General features: G+C 41.7%; 1 protein-coding gene across 8 annotated transcripts in view; it reads right to left on the reverse strand.

Annotated features, from left to right (window-relative positions):
- LOC109936216 (1-phosphatidylinositol 4,5-bisphosphate phosphodiesterase beta-4-like) overlaps positions 1–20276 on the reverse strand; it is a 537830-nt gene that overhangs the window by 153280 nt on the left and 364274 nt on the right. For all 8 annotated transcript variants that reach the window (XM_048601091.1, XM_048601092.1, XM_048601098.1 and 5 more), the window contains 4 exons: positions 15591–15648; positions 12341–12449; positions 7140–7350; positions 3715–3808 (listed from right to left, as the gene is read on the reverse strand). In XM_048601091.1, coding sequence (XP_048457048.1) covers positions 3715–3808; positions 7140–7350; positions 12341–12449; positions 15591–15648 — 472 coding nt within the window. The remainder of the gene's footprint in view (positions 1–3714; positions 3809–7139; positions 7351–12340; positions 12450–15590; positions 15649–20276) is intronic.

A 20276-nucleotide genomic window follows, 5' to 3' on the forward strand; every position in this document is an offset into this window, starting at 1 on the left:
AGGAATAGGGCTCAGAGGCCACAATCAAAAATAAAAATAGGAGTCTGGAACCTGTATGACTTCTTCATTTGACAATATTGTCTAAACCCACCCAGGAGAGAACTTGGAGAGCAGACACATGGCAAAACTATCATCTGCAATTCACCCTCTAGCTCACACACCACCCTGTTCAGAAATGCACCCTGCCGATCCCTTAGAGTCGCTGGGGCAAAAACCGGGAAATCCAACAGTTACATTACAAGCACAGATTACCCAAATGAGGATTGTATTCCCTGGAATTCAGAAAGTCAAGGAGTGACTTCATTGATGTTTTCAAGACATTAAGAAGAAAAATCTGGAAGTTTGGCAATAAAGGATGAAGGGGCAATTGAACAGTTTGGACACCCTTCAGTAAAAGGTCAGTTCAATTATTAATTATAAAACTGAGATTAACACTAAAGCGATCAACGAACTGTTAAACTTAGATGGATACACAGGCGCTCCCCAATTTATGAACCTCTGACATTTGAATGCTCATACTTATGAACAAGATCCTGTAATAATTTTAAAAATCTGACAACAAACATTTGCTAATGCTTACAAAAGACTATTCTAATATTGTACTGTATTGTGTTCTGACTTCTATATAAACTAACTTATGAATGTACTCCATAATGGAACCCATGTGTAACCCAAGGACTGCCCGAATCATAGAGTTATACAGTGTGAACACAGACCCTTCGGTCCAACCAGTCCACGCTGAGCATAATCCCAAAGTAAACTAGTCCCACCTGCCTGCTCCTGGACCATATCCCTCCAAATCTTTCCTATTCATGTAACCACATCCACCACTCCCTCAGGAAGTGCATTCCACATGCGAACCACCCTCTGTGTAAAACATTTGTCCAACATGTCTTTTTTAAATCTCTCTCTTCTCACCTTAAAAATGTGCCCCTAGTCCTGAAATCCCCCATCCGAGAGAAAAGACACCTACCATTTACCCTATATATACACCTCATGATTTTACAAGCCTCTATAAGATCACTTCCTATACTCCAGTGGAAAAAAGTCCCAGCCTATCCAACCTTTGTTTATAACTCAAACCTTCCATACCCAGCAACATCCTGGTAAATCTCTTCTGAACCCTCTCCAGCTTAATAATATCCTTCCTATAATGGGGCAACCAGAACAGGACACAGTGGTCCAGAAGAGGTCTGAGAGGTAGTAGATCAGCCATGATCTCAGTGAATGATGGAACAGGCTTGAGAAGTTAACTGGCTTCCTCCTGTTCCTATAACTCCCTAACAGTATGTGGGTATATCAACACCAGATGGTTTAAGCAGGTGGGTCACTATCATCTCCTAAACACAATAAATGTGGGCATTACAGATGGCTACATCGCACGATCCAACAATAAAAATTGAGCTTGAAATTACGAAGGCTTTTTCTTTTGTTGCAGTTAACAATATCATCTGTTGTCCTTCATAAGGTTAACACCGAGCAAACATTCCCAGACACTTCCTCATGGCAGACATGTGTTAAGACCAGAACACACAAGTCTAAATTGAGGAGCGAGTGCTTTAGAGGAGATCTGAATTTTTTTTCCTCCCAGAGGGTGGTAGATATATGGAACATGCTGCTTGAGAGGGTGGTGGAGTCCAGATTAAGCTGGAGAACGTTCAGAAGAGATTTACCAGCCGAGCATGGAAGGTTTGACTTATAAAGAAAGGGCTTTTTTCACTGGAGCATAGGAGGTTGAGAGGTGACCTGGCAGAAGTTTATAAAATCATGAGGGATATAGGTAGAGTTAATGATAGCTGTCTTTTCCCTAGGATGCGGTATTTCAAGGCTAGCGGCACATTTTTAAAGTGAGAGGAGAGAGATTTAAAAAATAGCTGAAAGGAAAACTTTTTACACAGAGGGTGGTTCGCCTGTGGAATGAACTTCCTGAGGAAGTGGTGGATGTGGGTACAATTACAATGTTTAAAAGACATTTGGATAAGTACATGAATAGGAAAGGTTTGGAGGGATATGGGCCAGGAGCAGGCAGGTGGGACTACATTAGTTTGGGATTAGGTTTGGCATGGACTGGTCGGACCCAAGTGACTGTTTCCATGCTGTATGACTCTATGACTCTGCGACCAATCACTTTGCAAAATTGGAATGCAACATTAAGAAAGTCACGCTGTTTTCTGTTGACGCGAATCTAAGCAGTTGAATTTAAGCATTATTCATTTAAGAAATGATCCTGTCATTGCATGGTTTTCCTATTTATCTAAAGTTTGAACAGTTACTGAGACAATTTGATTCATAATTAATTGGGAAATCCAGAACAAAACATTCCCGTGGTAAAGTCATAAATTTGCTATGCCCAATTGTGAATTATATTATTCTTCACTGAAGCAAGTGCATTTTTCCCTTACAGGCATTTATTTTTGATGCTTCATTTTGATGTTCTCTTCTTGATTTAGGAGAACTAACTTTAAAAAATACTTCCATGTGTCTAGCATAACAGGGTAGATGCAGGAAGAATATTCCTCAGGGCAGGGGCTACGGTCTAGGGGTATGGGGTAGTGCATTTGGGACTGGGATGAGGAGAAATTTCTTCACCCAAAAAGTGCTGAGCCTGTGGTGTCGCTACCACAGAAAGCAGTTGAGACCAAACACTATGATTTCAAGGAGTTGGATATAGCATTTGAGGCCAAAAGGATCAAAGGGTATGGGGAGAAAGCAGGATCAGGCTATTGAGTTGGATGATCAGCCATGATCACATTGAATGGCCTACTTCTATTTTTTATTTCATGATCTCAGTATGTTTCAATTGCAACGATGAGGTACCATTGAAGCATGATCACTGTTGGAACATAAAACATACAGCAGCTAATTTTTGCACAGCATGATTCCTCAAAGACTGACAAAATAAATGATAAAGTTTTTTTTAAACTTGTTGTTAGGATGAGGGCATCACTAGCTAGGACTGCATTTGTTGCCCATCCCTAATTACCCAGAGGGCAGTTAAAAGTTAACTGCATTGCTGTGTGTCTGGAGTCACATGTAGGCCAGTCCAGGTAAGAATGGCTGATTCCTTCCCTAAAGGACATTAGTGAACCAGATGGGTTTTTCGTGACAACCGACGATGGGTTCATGGTCTTCATTAGACTTTTCATTCCAGATTTTCTTTTGTTGAAGTTGAATTTTGTCATCTGGCATGGTGGCATTTGAAACCAGGTCCCCAGAACATCACCCAGGTCTCTGGATAAACAGTCCAATGATCACTAAGCCATGGCCTCCTCATGTTGGTTGAGGGATGACCTGATCCCAGCTGAGACAGTGCAGCAATCGCCAAGTATTGCATCAGAGGGACACGGGCCAAGCGCAGGCAAGTGAGACTGCTTTAGTTTGGGATTATGTTTGGCGTGGGTTGGATGAACCGAACAGTCTGTTTCTGTGCTGTATGACTTGAGGAGTGTCAGTCTCATTTATATGCTCAAGATACTGGAACCAAGATTTTGACCTGCATCTGAAATAGCCGATCATCACACTTTTCAATATGTGAACATTTATTGAAATAGCCAGGGTTAACCTTTTGACATTGGAATCCCAGTGTTGCAGGCTTGTTGCAAGCCTGCATAGTTGGAAAGTTAACACTCAGAACCCAAGTCATGATACAAGACCTTTACACTGTAGAAAATCAAAACATTGTTCAGTCAAGATTATTCCAAGCAGCAACTTTACCTTAAAAAGAATATCTGTACACATGGCCTTTCCGTGTGTTATTATTGGTTCCTGGTCCTCTCCTTTTCCATCCCAACAATCTAACTCTACACATCTGGTTAAACAAAGGAAAGAAGTTATCACGACATGAAGTTCAGTCAACAGCTCCTAAGAAACAACATATGTAATGTTCATTCATAATAAATGTACTTCTGTTCTGAATAAATGCTACCCAAAACACTGCAGAACAGACACTGTAATTTGTGTCTCAGTTCACCATCAACATATTAATCGGTCAAAATTACATGTTGATAGTATTTATTAAATGTGGGCTAAAAGAACACCCTGCGAATTATTAATGTACAACTTGCATGTGAATGCACAAAATAGTCTTGATAATAAAACTAAAAAGTGAAAATTAATGAGTCAAGGTAAATTTCTGGTTTCCTTAAACCTGACACAGCAATCGTTATCCAATCAACAATGTGTTGGCATCTGTTTTAACCCATTCTTCAATTTGCACTTTTTCAGCTTAAAATAGGCTAACAAACACATCGCAATGAAGCAGAAATGAATTTGATAGGAATATGCTAATTTCACGAATTGCAGAGGGCAATTTCGGCTGTGCATTATCCCAACAGAGTAATCACAAAAATTTGTGACCAAAGACAGCAATTGAAAAGAGGTTTTATTAAGTAAAATTATTAACAAATACATTGAAAACTGAAGACAAATTGCCATTTCCTGTGGGAGATAATACCTGTTTGTCTGATTTAAGGAAAGCCGAAATTGCACTAATTTTGCATTTATATTGACCACGAACACAAACTGCAATAATTCTTAAAAATACCCTGCCACAATATAGTGCCTGAATGTTCATGATTGATCTGACTAACATCAAGCAGAGAACCAAAGCCATAGCCATTAATCATAATCCTTATCCTTCAAATTTATAGATTTTATCCACAAAACTCTCATGTTGCAGATACCTTGCCGTGCAAACCAAAAGTCCTTGCCCTTAAGCTATGCTACTATTCCCTAGGTGTTTTGTGAATGCATAATTTACAAGGCACAACAGCTGTAGTTCTTTCAAGGGCAATATTTTTCAGGCTGCCATCCATTTAGTGATCAGCACTGACAGGCAAGGTGATTTAGCAGCTTCGGAACATCTGCTAAAATACAATTCACAGCAGTGCCTTCAGTCTGTGGTTCAGTCCACGAGGAATTCGGAAAAAAAAAACATGCTCAGAGGGTCAACACAGCTGTACCATACAGAAAGTGCAGCAGCTAGAGTTCAGCATTGCTGCTTGCGCTGCTGATCAAACGGTGAGGTTACAGACTCCGACAATACAAACTTGTGATACATGGTCAGCTCATTTCACCATTGTTTGTGGTACTGTCCCATCAAGTGTAATAAGGGAATAAAACAGTACAACTGCATTGCCTGGATATTTGGAGGTTACTGCAACATGAACATGGATGTAGAAATTATGTAAAAACTAGATTGAAAATATTGTCGGCAAACCTTCCAGATATATTAAATATTGTAGTGTATTAAATGAATAAGGCAAAATTACCACAGTCTTGGCCTACTATAGGGCTGCTCTCTTATTAAAGGGAGAGACGACTGGTGGTGGGTTAATCTGAGGGTCACCACACCTCAGGTGAGGGGAGAGGTTGAGGAGAGTCCTTCATGGTAACCTCAGCTGGAGCAGGAATTGAACTCATGCTGTTGGCATCATGCTGCATCACAAACCAACTGTCCAGCTCACTGACCCCAATCAACATAGCAAAAGCAGATTTAAGTGTCTTACACTTCAGGCACAGCTGACTATATTTCTATTTATCCTGACAAATGAACAACCTTTGAAAAGGTTTGGCCTCTCTCTAACTAGGCCATGCAAATAAAGGGAGTCGATCCAACTTATTGCAGAAAGTTGATAGTTTCTCTTGATTTTGAGTTGGATATGGCTTTGATTCTCTGCTTGATGTTAGTCACATCAGTTATGAAAATTCCGGATCTACAGTAGTGGTAGGGTAGTTTTAAGGGTTATTATAGTTTGCGCTCACGGTTAATATAAATGCAAAATTATTGCAAGTTCAGCATTCCTTAAATTAGACAAACAGGTATTACCTCCCATAGCAAATGGCAATTTGTCTTAAATGTTCAATGTATTTATGAACAATTTTAATTTTAAGTTGATGGAGAACAAAACAAGAGTAGGTGCAGCAAGTGACTTTTCAGTTACTTGTCTAAACTAAAACAGTTTCTTGTCTTCTCAGCAACTTTGAATGAAATGTGAGGGAAATGGTTCAGACCCGCTGGGACTGTTCTGGTAGGGGATGAGAAGGCTGAGGGGAAATATGATTGAAACTTTCGTGTTAATACAACATGTAAAGGCTCAGTCGGAGCAAATCAGGTTGATAATGAGAGACCACAGAAAAGAAATACGGGTGCAAGCAGAGTTGAGGGAGGGAAATATAGCAAACATTACAAAGAGTGGTCACTGTTTGAAAAATAGCTACCAGGTTGGCTTTGAAACAGGGGGAATAATGAAAGTTGAAAATGCAAGAGCCTGAAGAAAACTGAAGAACTACAGCCTAAGCAACAGACTGCCGACATGGAATATTGATTCTGGGTGTTTGTTTAAACTGCTGATTCTCTTGTAGCTTTTCACTTTCCCTTTTCTACCTCTTTTATTGTTCACTGACTTCATCCTTATCTCTTACTCTTTCTCCCCTTTCTGTCCTCACCCTGGGGCTCTCTGATGAATGTCCATCCTTGTTCCAGAGGATCGCCAAGAGAGGTGATGGGGGAGGGGATAGGGGAGATGAAGTGCAGAATTCTTCAAACTGGAACAGGAACGCAGTCACCCTCTGGGAAGATCAACCAGATAGGCCTACGGCAGCAGATGTTCCAAGTCATTGCGAGCTGCTTTTTGACATCGCCAACCCCCAAGATATGAAGTGTTTTCTGGGGAGAGGGGCTGAGGAGGTGGCAGTGGGGAAAAGTTGCAGGGGGTTTGGTGGGAGGGATTGATGGGGATGCTGAGCTCGACAACACCATTTTCATGAGACAGAAGCATAAACCCAGCACAGAAAAAAAGCCCCAAAGAACTGCGGCATGGTGGAAATCTGAAAGAAAAACAGAAGTTGCTGGAAAAGCTCAGCAGGTCTGGCAGCATCTGTAGAGAAAAAGCAGAGTTAACGTTTCAGATCCAGTGACCCTTCCTCAGAACTCAGTATCTGGCTTCACTTCCCTGCACAGATTAAACAAATCTAATCTGTGTCCAAAACTCATCAGGAGTCCTAGGGGGCAATGGGACGAGGTGGGAGAGTGATGAATGAAAAATTACACACAGAAGTCACATCACGCCTTTCTTCATCTGTACCTCAAGAACTGATATAGACTGACCATAATCTTTTCTAAGTGTTTTGAGACAAACCTGCAGCCTGACAATAGGACTTGTCTGTACATCTCGACAGAGGATTTCCCTCCAAACTGCCTGCCTGTCAGATATGTATTGTGTGAGGAACTGATAAAGTAATGGGACAGGGGGTGATCCATCTCTTGGTACAGGTCCAAGCGGTCAAGGAAGACTGGTGCATTTTCATCAGACATCAGGTACCTGCAGAACCCATCGCATGACATACTCGCTGGAAAACAAAATTGGTCAGTTTAATTCAAATTAGAGCAGTTGATGGAGAAATCTGTGTCAATGCAATGTTATGAGCTAATACTGCATTTCTAATTAGGTCTGTGCGACCAACCAGAACTGATTAAAGTGCGACATTTGGACTCTCTATTGAAAATCTAATCCTCACCTTAACAAAAATAACCAATGATATCCGTGTTACGCAGAAGCTTATTCCTCTGTATTCGGTGTTGCATTGACAAGGGCAGTCCCACGCACCTCAATTCAAAAAGGTACACACTCTATTCTTATTGTAGCAATAAGGTTTAAAACTTTGTCATACAAGTGCCACTTGTCATACTTTCATGTGCCGTTCATCAATCCTTGAGAAGTAATTGACTATTTCACCAATATCATTAATTTGACACTACCCAGCATGGGAAGATTGAATTTGGAGTGATTTATACCAAGACTATTCACTTCCTGCTGTCTTTTAAATTCCAAGTTGGGGAACCATACACTGTTTCCCTCTATGCCCTTCATAGTCTTGTAAAGCTCAATCAGGTCCTCCCCTCGACTTCTCAGTTCTGAGGTAAACAACCCCAGCCTATCTAGTCTCTCTTCCTAGTCGAATTGCTCCAGCCCAGGTGACAATGTGGTAAAACAAAACCCAAAACTGGAGATGTTGAAGATCTGAAACAAAAACAGAAATGGCTATAGAAACTCAGCAGGTCTGGCAGCGTCTGTAGAGAGGGAAGCAGAGTTAATGTTTCGAGTCTGGTGACCCTTCTTCCTCGAGTCATACAGCATGGAAACAGAGCCTTCAGTCCAAGCCGAACATAATCCCAAACTAAACTAGTCCTACCTGCCTGCTAATCTCCTGTGCAGTCTCTCAAATCCAATCCCAACTTTCCTACAGTGTGGTGACCAGAACTGCACATTGTACCCCAGCTGTGGCCGAACCAATGTCCTATAGAGCTCCATCATAACCTGCCAGCTCTTGTCTTCATTGCAAAGACTAGTATCCTACATGACTTCGTAACCAGCTGTCCTGTTTCCTTCAAGGATCTATGAAAACGGATACCAAGATCCCACTAACCCTCAATGCTACTCAGGGTCTTAACATTCACCAATTCTTGCCTTGTTACTTCCCTAAAGTGCATCACTTCTCACTTTTCAAGACTAAAATCTATTTTCCATTCTGGCCAACCGACCAGCTAGGTCTATATCTTCCTGTCATACAAAGCTTTCATCCTCACTATTTACCACACACCAATTTTTGTGTCTTCTGTGAACTAACTGATAATACCTCCAATATTCGCACCTGAATCATGAATGTGCACTGCAGACAGCAAGGGATCCAGCAACAAATCCTGCATTACACCACTGGTGACAGACATCCAGCCACAAAAACAATCTTCAACCTGCACCCTCTGCCTCTGGCTACTAAGCCAATTTTGCACCCAATTTGTCAAACTGCCCAGATCTTAAGGGATAAAAGGGCTGTGATTCTGTGGAACATGCACTGAGTATAAATACGAAAGGGGTGATTCAGTTAGTTTTAATTGTATGTCTCCCACAAAAAGAAGATAATGTTTAGTCAGTAGTACTTGTAGTCATTTGTTACAGGAAATGTTTTACACCATGAAATCTTGTCATGTCATTCATTCAGCTATAATCTGTCTCAGCAGTCAATCTAAGGCTACTTCATGCCACTTTCTAGCAGGCAGCTGGATGATCGCAATACAAATGAAGCCTGGTTGTTATAGTAGACCAGTTATAGTATTCAAGCAGAAAATGATAAGTAGTTTTGACCTTTTCCCAGTGTCACTATCACTGCTCAGCTCAGTTAAAATCCACCAGCAATGCAATCTCACGCGACCCTACTTTCCTTGCTGGTTGAACCCAACTGTCCAAAACACTTCTGAGTATAGCCTAATGTTTTAGGTGTCCTAATGCATGAATCACAAAAAAGGTTAGAATGCAACTACAGTACTTGGACAATCTAGTATACAGTCCTCGAATCATACAGCACAGTAACATGACCTACGGTCTAACCAGCCCACACCGAGCATAATCCCAAACTAAATTAGTCCCACCCGCCTACACTTGGCCCATATCCTTCCAAACATTTCTTATCCAAATATCTTTTAAATATTGTAACTGTACCTGCATCCACCACTTGCTCTCAAAGTTCATTCCACACATGAACCACCCTCTGTAAAAAAGATTTCCCCCGCGTGTTTTTAGAAACTTTCTCCTCTCACCTTAAAAATATGCCCCCAGTCTTGAAATTCCCAACCCTAGGGAAAAGACACCTGCCATTCACCTTATGTGTACCCCTCATGATCTTACAAACCTCTATAAGGTCACCCCTCAACCTCCTATACTCCAGTCTATCCAGCCTCTCCTTGAGGAGAACTGAATACCAAAATGGGGAGATTATGCTCAGTTTCTACAGGGAATTCGTGAGACTACATTTAAGGTGCAGTGTGGAGTGTTTGTCTTCTTATTTAAGGAAAGATATAATTGAAAGTAGTTCAAAGAAGGTACACCAAACTATTACCAGTAATTGTCACATTGTCTTATGAGAAAAGGTTGGTCAACCCAGGCTTTTCTTCACATAAGGTTAGACGAGTAAGAGATGACCTGATTGAAGATATAAGACCCTAAGGAGTCCTGAAAGGATGCATGTGAAAGGTATTTCCTCTTCTGGGGGAATATAAAATGGGGATACCTGTTTAAAAATAAGGGGTCACCCATTTAGACGGAGATGGGCAGAGTTTTCTTTTCCTTAGGGAAGGTTGTATGTCTTTGGAACTCTCTCCTTGCAACGGCAGGTTCTTGATAAGTAGAGAGGTGAAAGGGTTTCAGTGATAGGTGGAAATATGGAGTATCAGCCATGATCTTACTGAATACTAGAGCAAGCTCAAAGACTGAATGGCCAACTTCTGCTCCTCATTTGTCTGTGTGTATATTCTCCACTATATGTTCACACATCATCCCCTGCTGACCTAGTCAGTCTCCTGATCCATCAGAGCGTTGCATTTAAAATCCTTGCCTTAGTTTATAAATCTGTCTGTGACTGGTTTTGTTCCATCAATGCTAACACGTACACTTCTCGCTGAATAATTTGAATCTTCTGACCCTGTCCTTTTGTCCATTCTGGCACACATTACTGGCAGCCACCTCAGAACTAATCACTTGAACTGCGGCCCTAAAATTCCCCATTTCTCCTTCATCCAAAACTCAGCGGCCTATGTCTTTCCTCACAGCTTACCATCCCTTGCGTTTGCTGACATACACTAGCTCCCAGTCAGGCAATGCATCACCAAGCATTTGTTGCTCATTCTAATTGCCCTGAAGAAAGTGGAAGTGAGCTGACACCTACAAATGCTGCAGTCCACGTGGGTGTAGGTCCATTCACAATGCTGCTGCCATGGAGGGAGATCTAGGATTTTGATCCAGCAACACTGAAGGAACAGCGATATATTCCCAAGTCAGGATGGTGCGTGGCTCAGGGGGAAATTTGAAGATCATGGTGTTCCCATATATCTCTTGCCCTTCTCAGTGTTAGAGGTCACAGGTCTAGAAAGTGCCCTGGTGAGTATTTCCACAACTTTCTGTTATTGCATCAATGTTAAACATTGAATTGAATCAGTGAAAACGCTCAATCATAAAAGCCATGAATACTTTGCTGTTAGAAGTTAAGGAAATGTTTAGAACTATGAAACCCAACTGGCATTTTACTGTTGGTAAAAGTTCTATTTGTCTGTCACTCCACCTTTCGTTACTGTAGGCTCACTCCCCGTCCTTCAACAAAATTCATCTCAAAATTCACAACGTCAGCTACAATCCTCTCCCCAGCCTCTGGGACTCATCCCCCTTAACCAAAGCCCTTTTCCCCTTATATTCTGCTTTTCTGAAGATCATCTCCACCTCCTATCAATCCACCATCGACTGGTAAAGTATTCAGCGGACTGAGTTCTTGTTCACTGATCTTTAATTCTTAAACTTTTCTGACGTGCTTCCTCTCACCCCATTCTTAAAAAACATTTCTCAAACCCCCTCTGAATGATTCTCTGAGCTCTGCTAACCTGGAGGTTATCCAAGGTGGAGCAGGAAAGGAGAAGCTGGCAAGTTCAGTATTATATGGCTGGAACAATTTTGCAGAGACAGGGCAGCTAGAACGTTAAGGAATTTAAAATTAAAGACAAAAATTTTTAACTTGTGGAACCGTGGACGACTGAGGAGTTTGGTGAACTGGTCTTTGATGTGGGCTTGGATGCAAGCAACATTAAATTTGGACAAACTAAGGCGCCTGGAACAAAGCAGTGGTAGAGTTGGTCTGGAAGGGTTAATGGCATCGATGAGGGAGATAGGCTGTTGTGGGACTATGAATGAGCAATGCTACAGAGTTGGTGGTAAGCATCTTTGGCAATGGTGCTGATATTGTGCAGAAGAGAATGTCATAAATATTGTGGTTTATGCAGACAATTTAATTTGGTATCCACTAGGTGGCAGCTAGCCTTAAGTTTTCACCATATGGCTGTATTAATTACAACATGATATTATTTGTGTAGCTTATCTGATACAGTTCCCAACACAGGTATGGAAAATCACCAAAACATTGGGAAAATGAAATCAAATAAAGTGCTGCTCATTAAAAGAAATGGGCTGGACCTTCTGGTTTCCAGGATTGTTTAAAAATTAACGTAAAACTGGAGATATGCACTGGGACACTTCGGAAGTCTTGGCATCCATCTTTATGTGGGAATTGTCCTGAAAGATTTAAACTTTTGACATATTCTTGGGACCCTCTGTCAATATCATATAAATGATATATATCAGACGCTTTTATCTCTTATAAGGAACATAAACAAGAACAAGTTTAAGCAGAAGCTCAAACGTTTGTAGAATTATTCAATAGTTTAAGAATAACTGTGCAAGATTCATTCCATGGTCATGCAAATCCCCTTTACTGTAGAAAGCTGACATGGGAGGGTGCTTACCTTGTTTCCTCAGCTCTTCGTCTGGTTCATAAGTCTCAAGTATCTGCATTGCTCTCTTTGGGTCGTAGAAGGGGAACAAAATTTCATTCAGCCGAGGATCGCGTTGGTTCTGCAGTCAGTGAGGAAAAGTCCAAATTAAGGAGTTTCCTGTTAGCATCTTACAACTCAAAACAGTGTCAATGATTATGCAAAGAAACTAGAATTGTAGAATCCCTACAGTGCAGAAGCAGGCCATTTGGCCCATCACATTCACACCAATTCTCCAAACAGCATCCGACCCAGACAAACTTCCTTACCCTATTCCCTTAACCCCGCATTTCCCATGCCTAATCCACCTAGCCTGCACATGTTTGGACTGTGGGAGGAAACCAGAGCACCTGGAGGAAACCCGCGCAGACACTACTGAAGAGAAAATATTTGCATCCCTCCCCTAGCTGCTTGTGTATAATAATCAAGTATATATAGGGCTCTTGTGGTGCAGTGGTAGTGTCCCTACCTCTGAGTCAAGAGGCCTGCTCCAGCACTATGCAATACTGCCTGAACAGGGTTGATTAGAAAAAGTATCTATAATGTCACAAAACTTATTTTTGGAAAATAACTCCTTTTGTTTGAGTTAATTCCTTTGTCTAAAATTAGGCTAAAGCTCGATAAACACTGCTATTCGACCCAAAGGATTTTGTGCGTTTTTTTTGAAATAGTGAAGCTTCTGTGTCAAGCATGTCAGAGCCTACCATAAAATTAAGCCAAGATTTCTACATGTAAGATTGTTATTCGAGTTTTCTGATCAAATTCACGCACGTCTTTGGGTATGATACACTCAGCTAAAATATGTTTTAATTTTTTTTCTCTCGGGATAGTTTTCGATTTAACATTGAGATATTGTTTGGCTTTGCAGCTGCTGTTTAATGTTACTTTGTCATCACAGCAAAGGATAGGGAAAAAGAATCTCATCGTTTTTTTCCAGGAAGTGTACCCAACAGATGTTCAAAAATATGTATTTATCTCCCTGACAATAGAGACAGCAAAGTCACTGTAAAATGTGATGCTGAACCACACAAACCAGATGGTCTCAACTTGATCTCTTCTTTGTGTTCCTGTCACTCCTCTCACCTGGGACATCAGTCAGGACACTATCAGGTGGCCTTGTGTGTGCAATTGTGTGTATCGTGCACAAGTCTGTTAGCAGTAGCAGGCTCGAGTGTGACACATCCCCTGAATGAATATGTCAACATTCAACATTTTCACTCTTATTGAAGCAAGGGACATTGTTACAAAATGAGGCTGACTCTAAATGCTGTCCTGAAAGTCCGATTTACTTCTGGAATAAGCACCATTTTTCATAGAATCCCTACAGTGTAGAAACAGGCCCTTCAGCCCGACAAGTCCACACCGACCCTCAGAGCATCCCATCCAGACCCATCCCCCTATAATCCACCTAACCTGCACATCCCTGAACACTACAGTCAATTTAGCATGGCCAATTCACCCTAACCTGCACATCTTTGGACTGTGGGAGGAAACCGGAGCAAACCCACGCAGACACAGGGAGAATGTGCAAACTCCACACAGACAGTTGCCTGAGGGTGAGAATTGAACCTGGGTCTCTGGTGCTATGAGACAGCAGCGCTAACCACTGAGCCACCATGCCACTCCCCCCATGGACTTTTATCATGTCCAGTTGAGTACAAGTGATGCAGTAATATGTTTCAATAGGGTCACACCACCTCGTTCACAAATTTACCAAGCCAAAAAGAAAAAAGCCAAATTGTTTCCCAAGCACTATAAGTCTTGAATACATCCTGCCTCTGTACCCCTGGATTATCAATAAATCACTTCTCACTTCATAACCTGAAGTTATGCTCTCTGTATCTTTGTGGTCTATTCTCTCAAATACAATAGGGTGACAGTTTCACAAACATTTTCTGCTCCTTTTAAAGTGGTTTAGGTAATACTGCATTTATTCATCCTGTATATACAAAATAATGAGGGAGGATACAAATTTTTAGTTGTATTGCAAGCAAAGACACTCACTGATCACTTGGAAAAGTGCCTTTGCAATGTGTCCAATTACTGACTCACATTAAAGAATTCCCAGAGGCATCCCAATTGGACAATGAGAAACACTAATAATCAAGAAACTTATAAAAAGAGAACAAACAGGACAGGGAAAATCCATAACTTTATGGAAAATTGCTCCCAAGGGCCCATGAACTAATTCCTACAGACATTACACACTTAAATGAAGCATACAACATATATTCATAATCGAAAAGAAAAAGGGAACAGATTAGAAAGTGCATGGTAACCAAATCCACTAAATGGCTCATTTTACCCTTTGAACCAATGTTCCACCATCAATACCCTGGCATCAAGATACACAAGCTCAAGGGAGGTCAGACTAAGTTCCTATAAAAATGAGTAAATTATCAACTGGTCCTGTTCAAAGAGGTAACCTGAATACCACAAAATGTGAATAACCATTGTTCTGTATGCCTAACTGAAATATTCCACACAATGTAGTTGCAGGTAGATTCTATAGAGTATGAATTTTGAAGATATTACTAAAATATACATGGAAGTGAAGAGCCTGATTTGCATAATATAAATGAACTTTCCATATAATTATTATCTATAGCCCCTGAAGTTATTTACTGGGATAATGATGTACTAATATCTGACACATTTCTTTAAAACATTTTCCATCCGTTGGTAGAGGTGATGTAACAATAAATATGTACACTAAATCAATGAATACGATAGTGGTGTAATATGTCCCAGGACAGGTAGCAGATAAAAGATATGTAGACAAATGCATTCAACTGCTGCATGTGCATATCCCATGCCATAGCATCAGGGCTGTAGAATTAAGATCACAAACATGTATTGTTAAAAACAGAGAATTTGGTTTTGAGAAAAAAGTACATAATGGTAATTTGAGAAAGAAAGATTCTCTCAAAAGTTATCAGCATAGAAAGAAATTCACACGTTTCAAACAGGTACAGCTACAGTAAAACCCATTCAACATCCACTATATAAAAGCAGCATACAGTACCTCTACAGCGAAAGCAAAGTCAATCTCTCAGGAAGTGGGGTTTCATTTTGTGCGCCTGGATGTTGCCAATGCAGCACTCGTTAAAAAAGAAAAAAAAGCAGTGGCAGAATCCATGCAGTGCATGCGCTGGGAAGGCAGGAGTAAAGCAGGTCACTACAAATACATACACAATGCAGTTAATGAATGAAAGAAGCTTACTTCATTCAGAAAGCTGACTAATTGGTCTACAGTTAAGTAATCAGATTTGTCTCCATTGCTGAAAAGGAATTCAGTAAAAAAAAAGGTATAAGTTGTCTGCATATTTCTACATAATTTATAATTTTCAAAACATAACCTTTGGAATAGTGAAAACTCTTTGCAGTTTCAAAACGTGTACTTTGAAATCTCCAGTATGTGGAGAGATGAACAGAATCACTTAAAGTTTCTCTCACTATAAATTATTGCAAAATAGCTTTTTTAGTTTATTGAGTCCTGCTGGTGACTGCAATCCTCAAAAGGATAAACACAGAAACTGCAAATATTTTTCTAACCTTCCAAAATTATAACAATAATTAGCAATCCATCTGTTTTATGTACTCCATCTTTTTGAAGATCCCTGCTCATGGGTGAAATATTTTGGAGTAAGAGGCATAATTTCCTCCTCTGGAAAAGAAGTTTTTTCTTCTCCTCTAACATGAATATCACAATGTTTATTAAGTAATTGACTAAAATGGCTAATGACAGTGCACGCTGCCTGAACTCTGAGAAACTCAGCTGCCAGGGTTCTGAATAAGGAGGTTGCAAGTTCATGTTCCTATTCAGGGGCTGACGTTTACCTCAGTCCCCCAACAACGCAGGGTAAATGACCACCTCCTCACCCTCTCCTAAAACATAATGATGTTGATGTTGGGTTGACAATGGGTGTCATCACACCAGTCTTCCATATTACAGAATGCAAGTCAACTTAATTGGAAACCTGCAGCTCACCTGCCTTTGTAATATTAAACCAAAAAACTGCGGACGCTGGAAATCAGAAACAAAATCAAAAATCGATTCTTTTGAAGAAAGGCCACTCCACCCGAAACATTTTCCCCACTCTCTCTCCACAGCCGCTGCCAGACCTGACTTTCTTTATCCCAGCAATTTTTGATTTTGCTGCCATTACTGATTCCAAGTCACCCAATCGTCAGAACATCGTGACTGCCCGCTCTGCATTTCCTTGGTGCCGGCTATGAAAACGCCAAAACACTGGCTCAATGAACTAACAGGTTCTGCTGAGGCAAGGTGGCAATGTTTCTGTCTTTCTTCAAACTCATTTTTTGAGCTTTTTTTTAAAAACCGCAATACAGAAAAAGAACAAGAGACGTTTGGGAAGTAAAGGCCTTTTTAATCCATTACCAACTTCTTGGTCATGGTATTATCCCTGCCCTGGGATTTTCCTGGCCTACTGTCCCATCCCACCCCTCAAATTGGCCTCTTCCCATTGGACAGCCTCTAAATGACCATCTGACTCTTTCTTGTTTGGACGATCTAAGATGGCAAGAGTGGAGATAGGAATGAGCAGCCCCCTCAATTTCCATTCTGTTTCACTTGCCTCATCAAAATCTTGGGTTGGGGGGTGGTTTACACCATTGACCAGAAATTGAACTGGACCAGCCATACAATAACTGTGCTCAGCGGCTCAGAATGCTGCAATGAGTAACTCGCTCCCCGACTCCCCTAAGCGTGTCCACCATCTACAAGTTCAGGAGTGTGATGGAATACTCTCCACTTGCCTGGATGGGTACAGCTCCAACAACACTCAAGAGGCTTGGCACCATTCAGGCCCACTTGACTGGGATCACATCCACATACATTCACTCCCTCCACCATTGACACTCAGTGTGAACCATCTACAAGATGCACTGTTGAAATTCACAGCGCCTTCCAAACCCACCACCACTACCATCTAGAAAGATAAAGGCAGCACCAACACCTGCAAATTCCCCTCCAAGTCAGTCACCATCCTGACTTGGAAATACATCCCCCTTCCTTCACTAGGTCAAAATCCTGAAACGCCTTTCCTAATGTCATTGTAGGTCTACCTACAGCACATGGACTGCAGCGGTTCGATAAGGCAGCTCACCACCACCTTCTTAAGGGCAACCAGTGATGGGCAATAAATGCCGGCTCAGCCAGAGACATCTACTTCCCACAAGTGAGTTTTATGTGAGCTTGCTGGGTGCTATGTCCAGCATTAAAACCCCAAGTACACTCCACAAATATTTAATTGGCTGCAAAGTAAATGGAGATGGCTGATTGGTCATGGACGCTCCTAGACAAATGCAAGACCTTTTATTTTCAGTGTTAACGTCAAAAAAACCAGCCTGCGTAAACTCGCCTGAACTGCTGCTGCGATTATGTGTCAGAAGAACCAAAACTGACACTGGAGTGACATAGTGACGAAGATCGTCTTTCAATCCAGTTTTAGAGCAGAAAATTGAGACAGCAAATATCTTGAGACTCTATAATCAATCGAATCACAGCCCTTCACCCCTGAGCCAGTCTTGACTGTCTCACCCACTACAAACTCCACACTCCCAATGAATGTATTTAAAACTGACCAATAATGGACAAACTGCCACAATGGAGGTAATTAACAGAAACTGGGAATCTAATCCAAAAGGTCCAACAGCTGGGTGTGTTATGGAGTCCAAACACATGGAAATGAAGACAACTATGCCATAAATTACTAAAGAAACACCAGGAAATTTAATGCCCCAGAAAAAGCAAGCTTTAGGAAAAATGAACTGTTTTGCAAGTTCAAAGACACATGCAAGGTTTTGTCTTGCAAAGTACTGGGGGGAATAAGAAATAGGAGGAGGGGTGAGCTATAGAGGCCCAGAGCACAGTATTTCAAAGTGGGAGCTGCAGGGAGCTGACTGAGTAAACATTCAGAGTTAGCAAGAACTGCCAATGCTGGAGTCGGAGACAACACGGTGTGGAACTGGAGGAACACAGCAGGCCAGGCAGCATCAGAGGAGCAGGAAAGTTGATGTTTTGGGTTGGGACCCTTCTTCAGAAAGCCATTTCTGAAGAAAGGTCCTGACCCAGAACGTCAACTTTCCTGCTCCTCTGATGCTGCCTGGCCTGCTGTGTTCCTCCAGCTCCTGACTGAGTAAACACCTTGCAATTTGTTCTGTTAAAAAGGAAAGACATTAAGATTTAAAGGTGAACAGGTAAAGGCTATTCAACTTAAGTTTGGATACATAAAAGGGGAACATCTGGAACTGGGTGACAGAGCTGTTGAGTGATACAGTCAATGTACTCTGCGTGTAAAGAATAGTCAATGTCTTCAAGTTAGAACCTCTTGGCTTGGCTGTTGCAACAGGTTTTACCTTATTTTAAGCTACAATGAAATTTCCAGATAACCCTTTCCATTCCACACCACACCTCTCACAAACTCCCATCCTTCCATGTTTTTGTAAGGGCTACTCACCACCACCATCACTACAGTTTACCACCCCACCTTCCCAACTCTCATAGTTCACACTGAGGGATCAGGATAATGTAGAAACATAGGAGGTAGGAGCATTCCTTCGAGCCTGCTCCACCATTCTTCACAATCATGGCTGATCGTCCAACTCAATAGCCTAATCCTGCTTTCTCCCCATAACCTTTGATCTCAACCGAACATTCCAGTCTTCAAATGGCATCCCAGTGGGAAAAGGTTTTTTTGAAGTCCCTGTTCTACAGCCTGATTGCCAATGAATAAGATCAGAGTTCAACTTCTATCCAGTTACTACTCTGTTGCTTATTTCTTAAATCCTTCAGAGTCCGACCATCAATAAATCTCAGCCCTAAAAGTGCTCAGCCCATGAGCTGTGGTACCCTCTGGAATTGAGAACTCCCTAGGTTAATATTGCAATACTTCCCATCTGATCCCTAAATGGTCTTCACCTGAGAATACAAACCCTGCTTCAAGACTCTTTAGCCAGGGGAAAATGAAATCATTAGCAAGCTGACTATTGGCAGAAAACAATTAAGTTTTTTCTCTCCCAGTTAGCCTGAAATTTACAAGTGCCACCAGTTTTCTATTTTAACGAAATGAAGCTCCTGCACATTCCAAGGAAGGTCATAAAGTTGACAAGTCAGCCACAGGTTTATTGAAGTCATGTTTTCAAATCTAATTTATTTTGAATCTGTGTATATTCAGCTATTCCATATTCAGAGTGAAGGATCTTATCAGCTGAGTTCACAATGTTCAGTGTCTAACCTACCACCAGAGGTCAGGCTCGGTAGTGCAGGCTAATATCAGAAACTCGACTAGTGCAAAAGGCTGGCAGTGAAAACAGTGCCCAGTGCAAAGGGCTGGCAGTGAAAACAGTGCCCAGTGCAAAGGGCTGGCAGTGAAAACTGCTCAGTGCAAAGGGCTGGCAGTGAAAACTGCCCAGTGCAAAGGGATGGCAGTGAAAACAGTGCCCAGTGCAAAAGGCTGGCAGTGAAAACAGTGCCCAGTGCAAAGGGATGGCAGTGAAAACTGCCCAGTGCAAAGGGATGGCAGTGAAAACAGTGCCCAGTGCAAAAGGCTGGCAGTAAAAACAGTTCCCAGTGCAAAGGGATGGCTGTGGAAACAGTGCCCAGTGCAAAGGGCTGGTAGTGAAAACAGTGCCCAGTGCAAAGGGATGGCAGTGAAAACAGTGCCCAGTGCAAAAGGCTGGCAGTGAAAACAGTGCCCAGTGCAAAAGGCTAACAGTGGAAGCAATGTCCAATGTGGAGGACTTACACTGGATGTGGTGCCCTATGCAGGGGGCTGACGCTGGAAGCGATGCTAAGTGCAGGGGGCTGACACTGGAAGCGATGCTAAGTGCAGGGGGCTGACACTGGAAGCCATGTTCAGGGCAGGGGGCTGACGCTGGAAATGAT

This window comes from Rhincodon typus, chromosome 9, assembly GCF_021869965.1.
Source record: "Rhincodon typus isolate 14 chromosome 9, sRhiTyp1.1, whole genome shotgun sequence".
NCBI lineage: Eukaryota > Metazoa > Chordata > Chondrichthyes > Orectolobiformes > Rhincodontidae > Rhincodon > Rhincodon typus.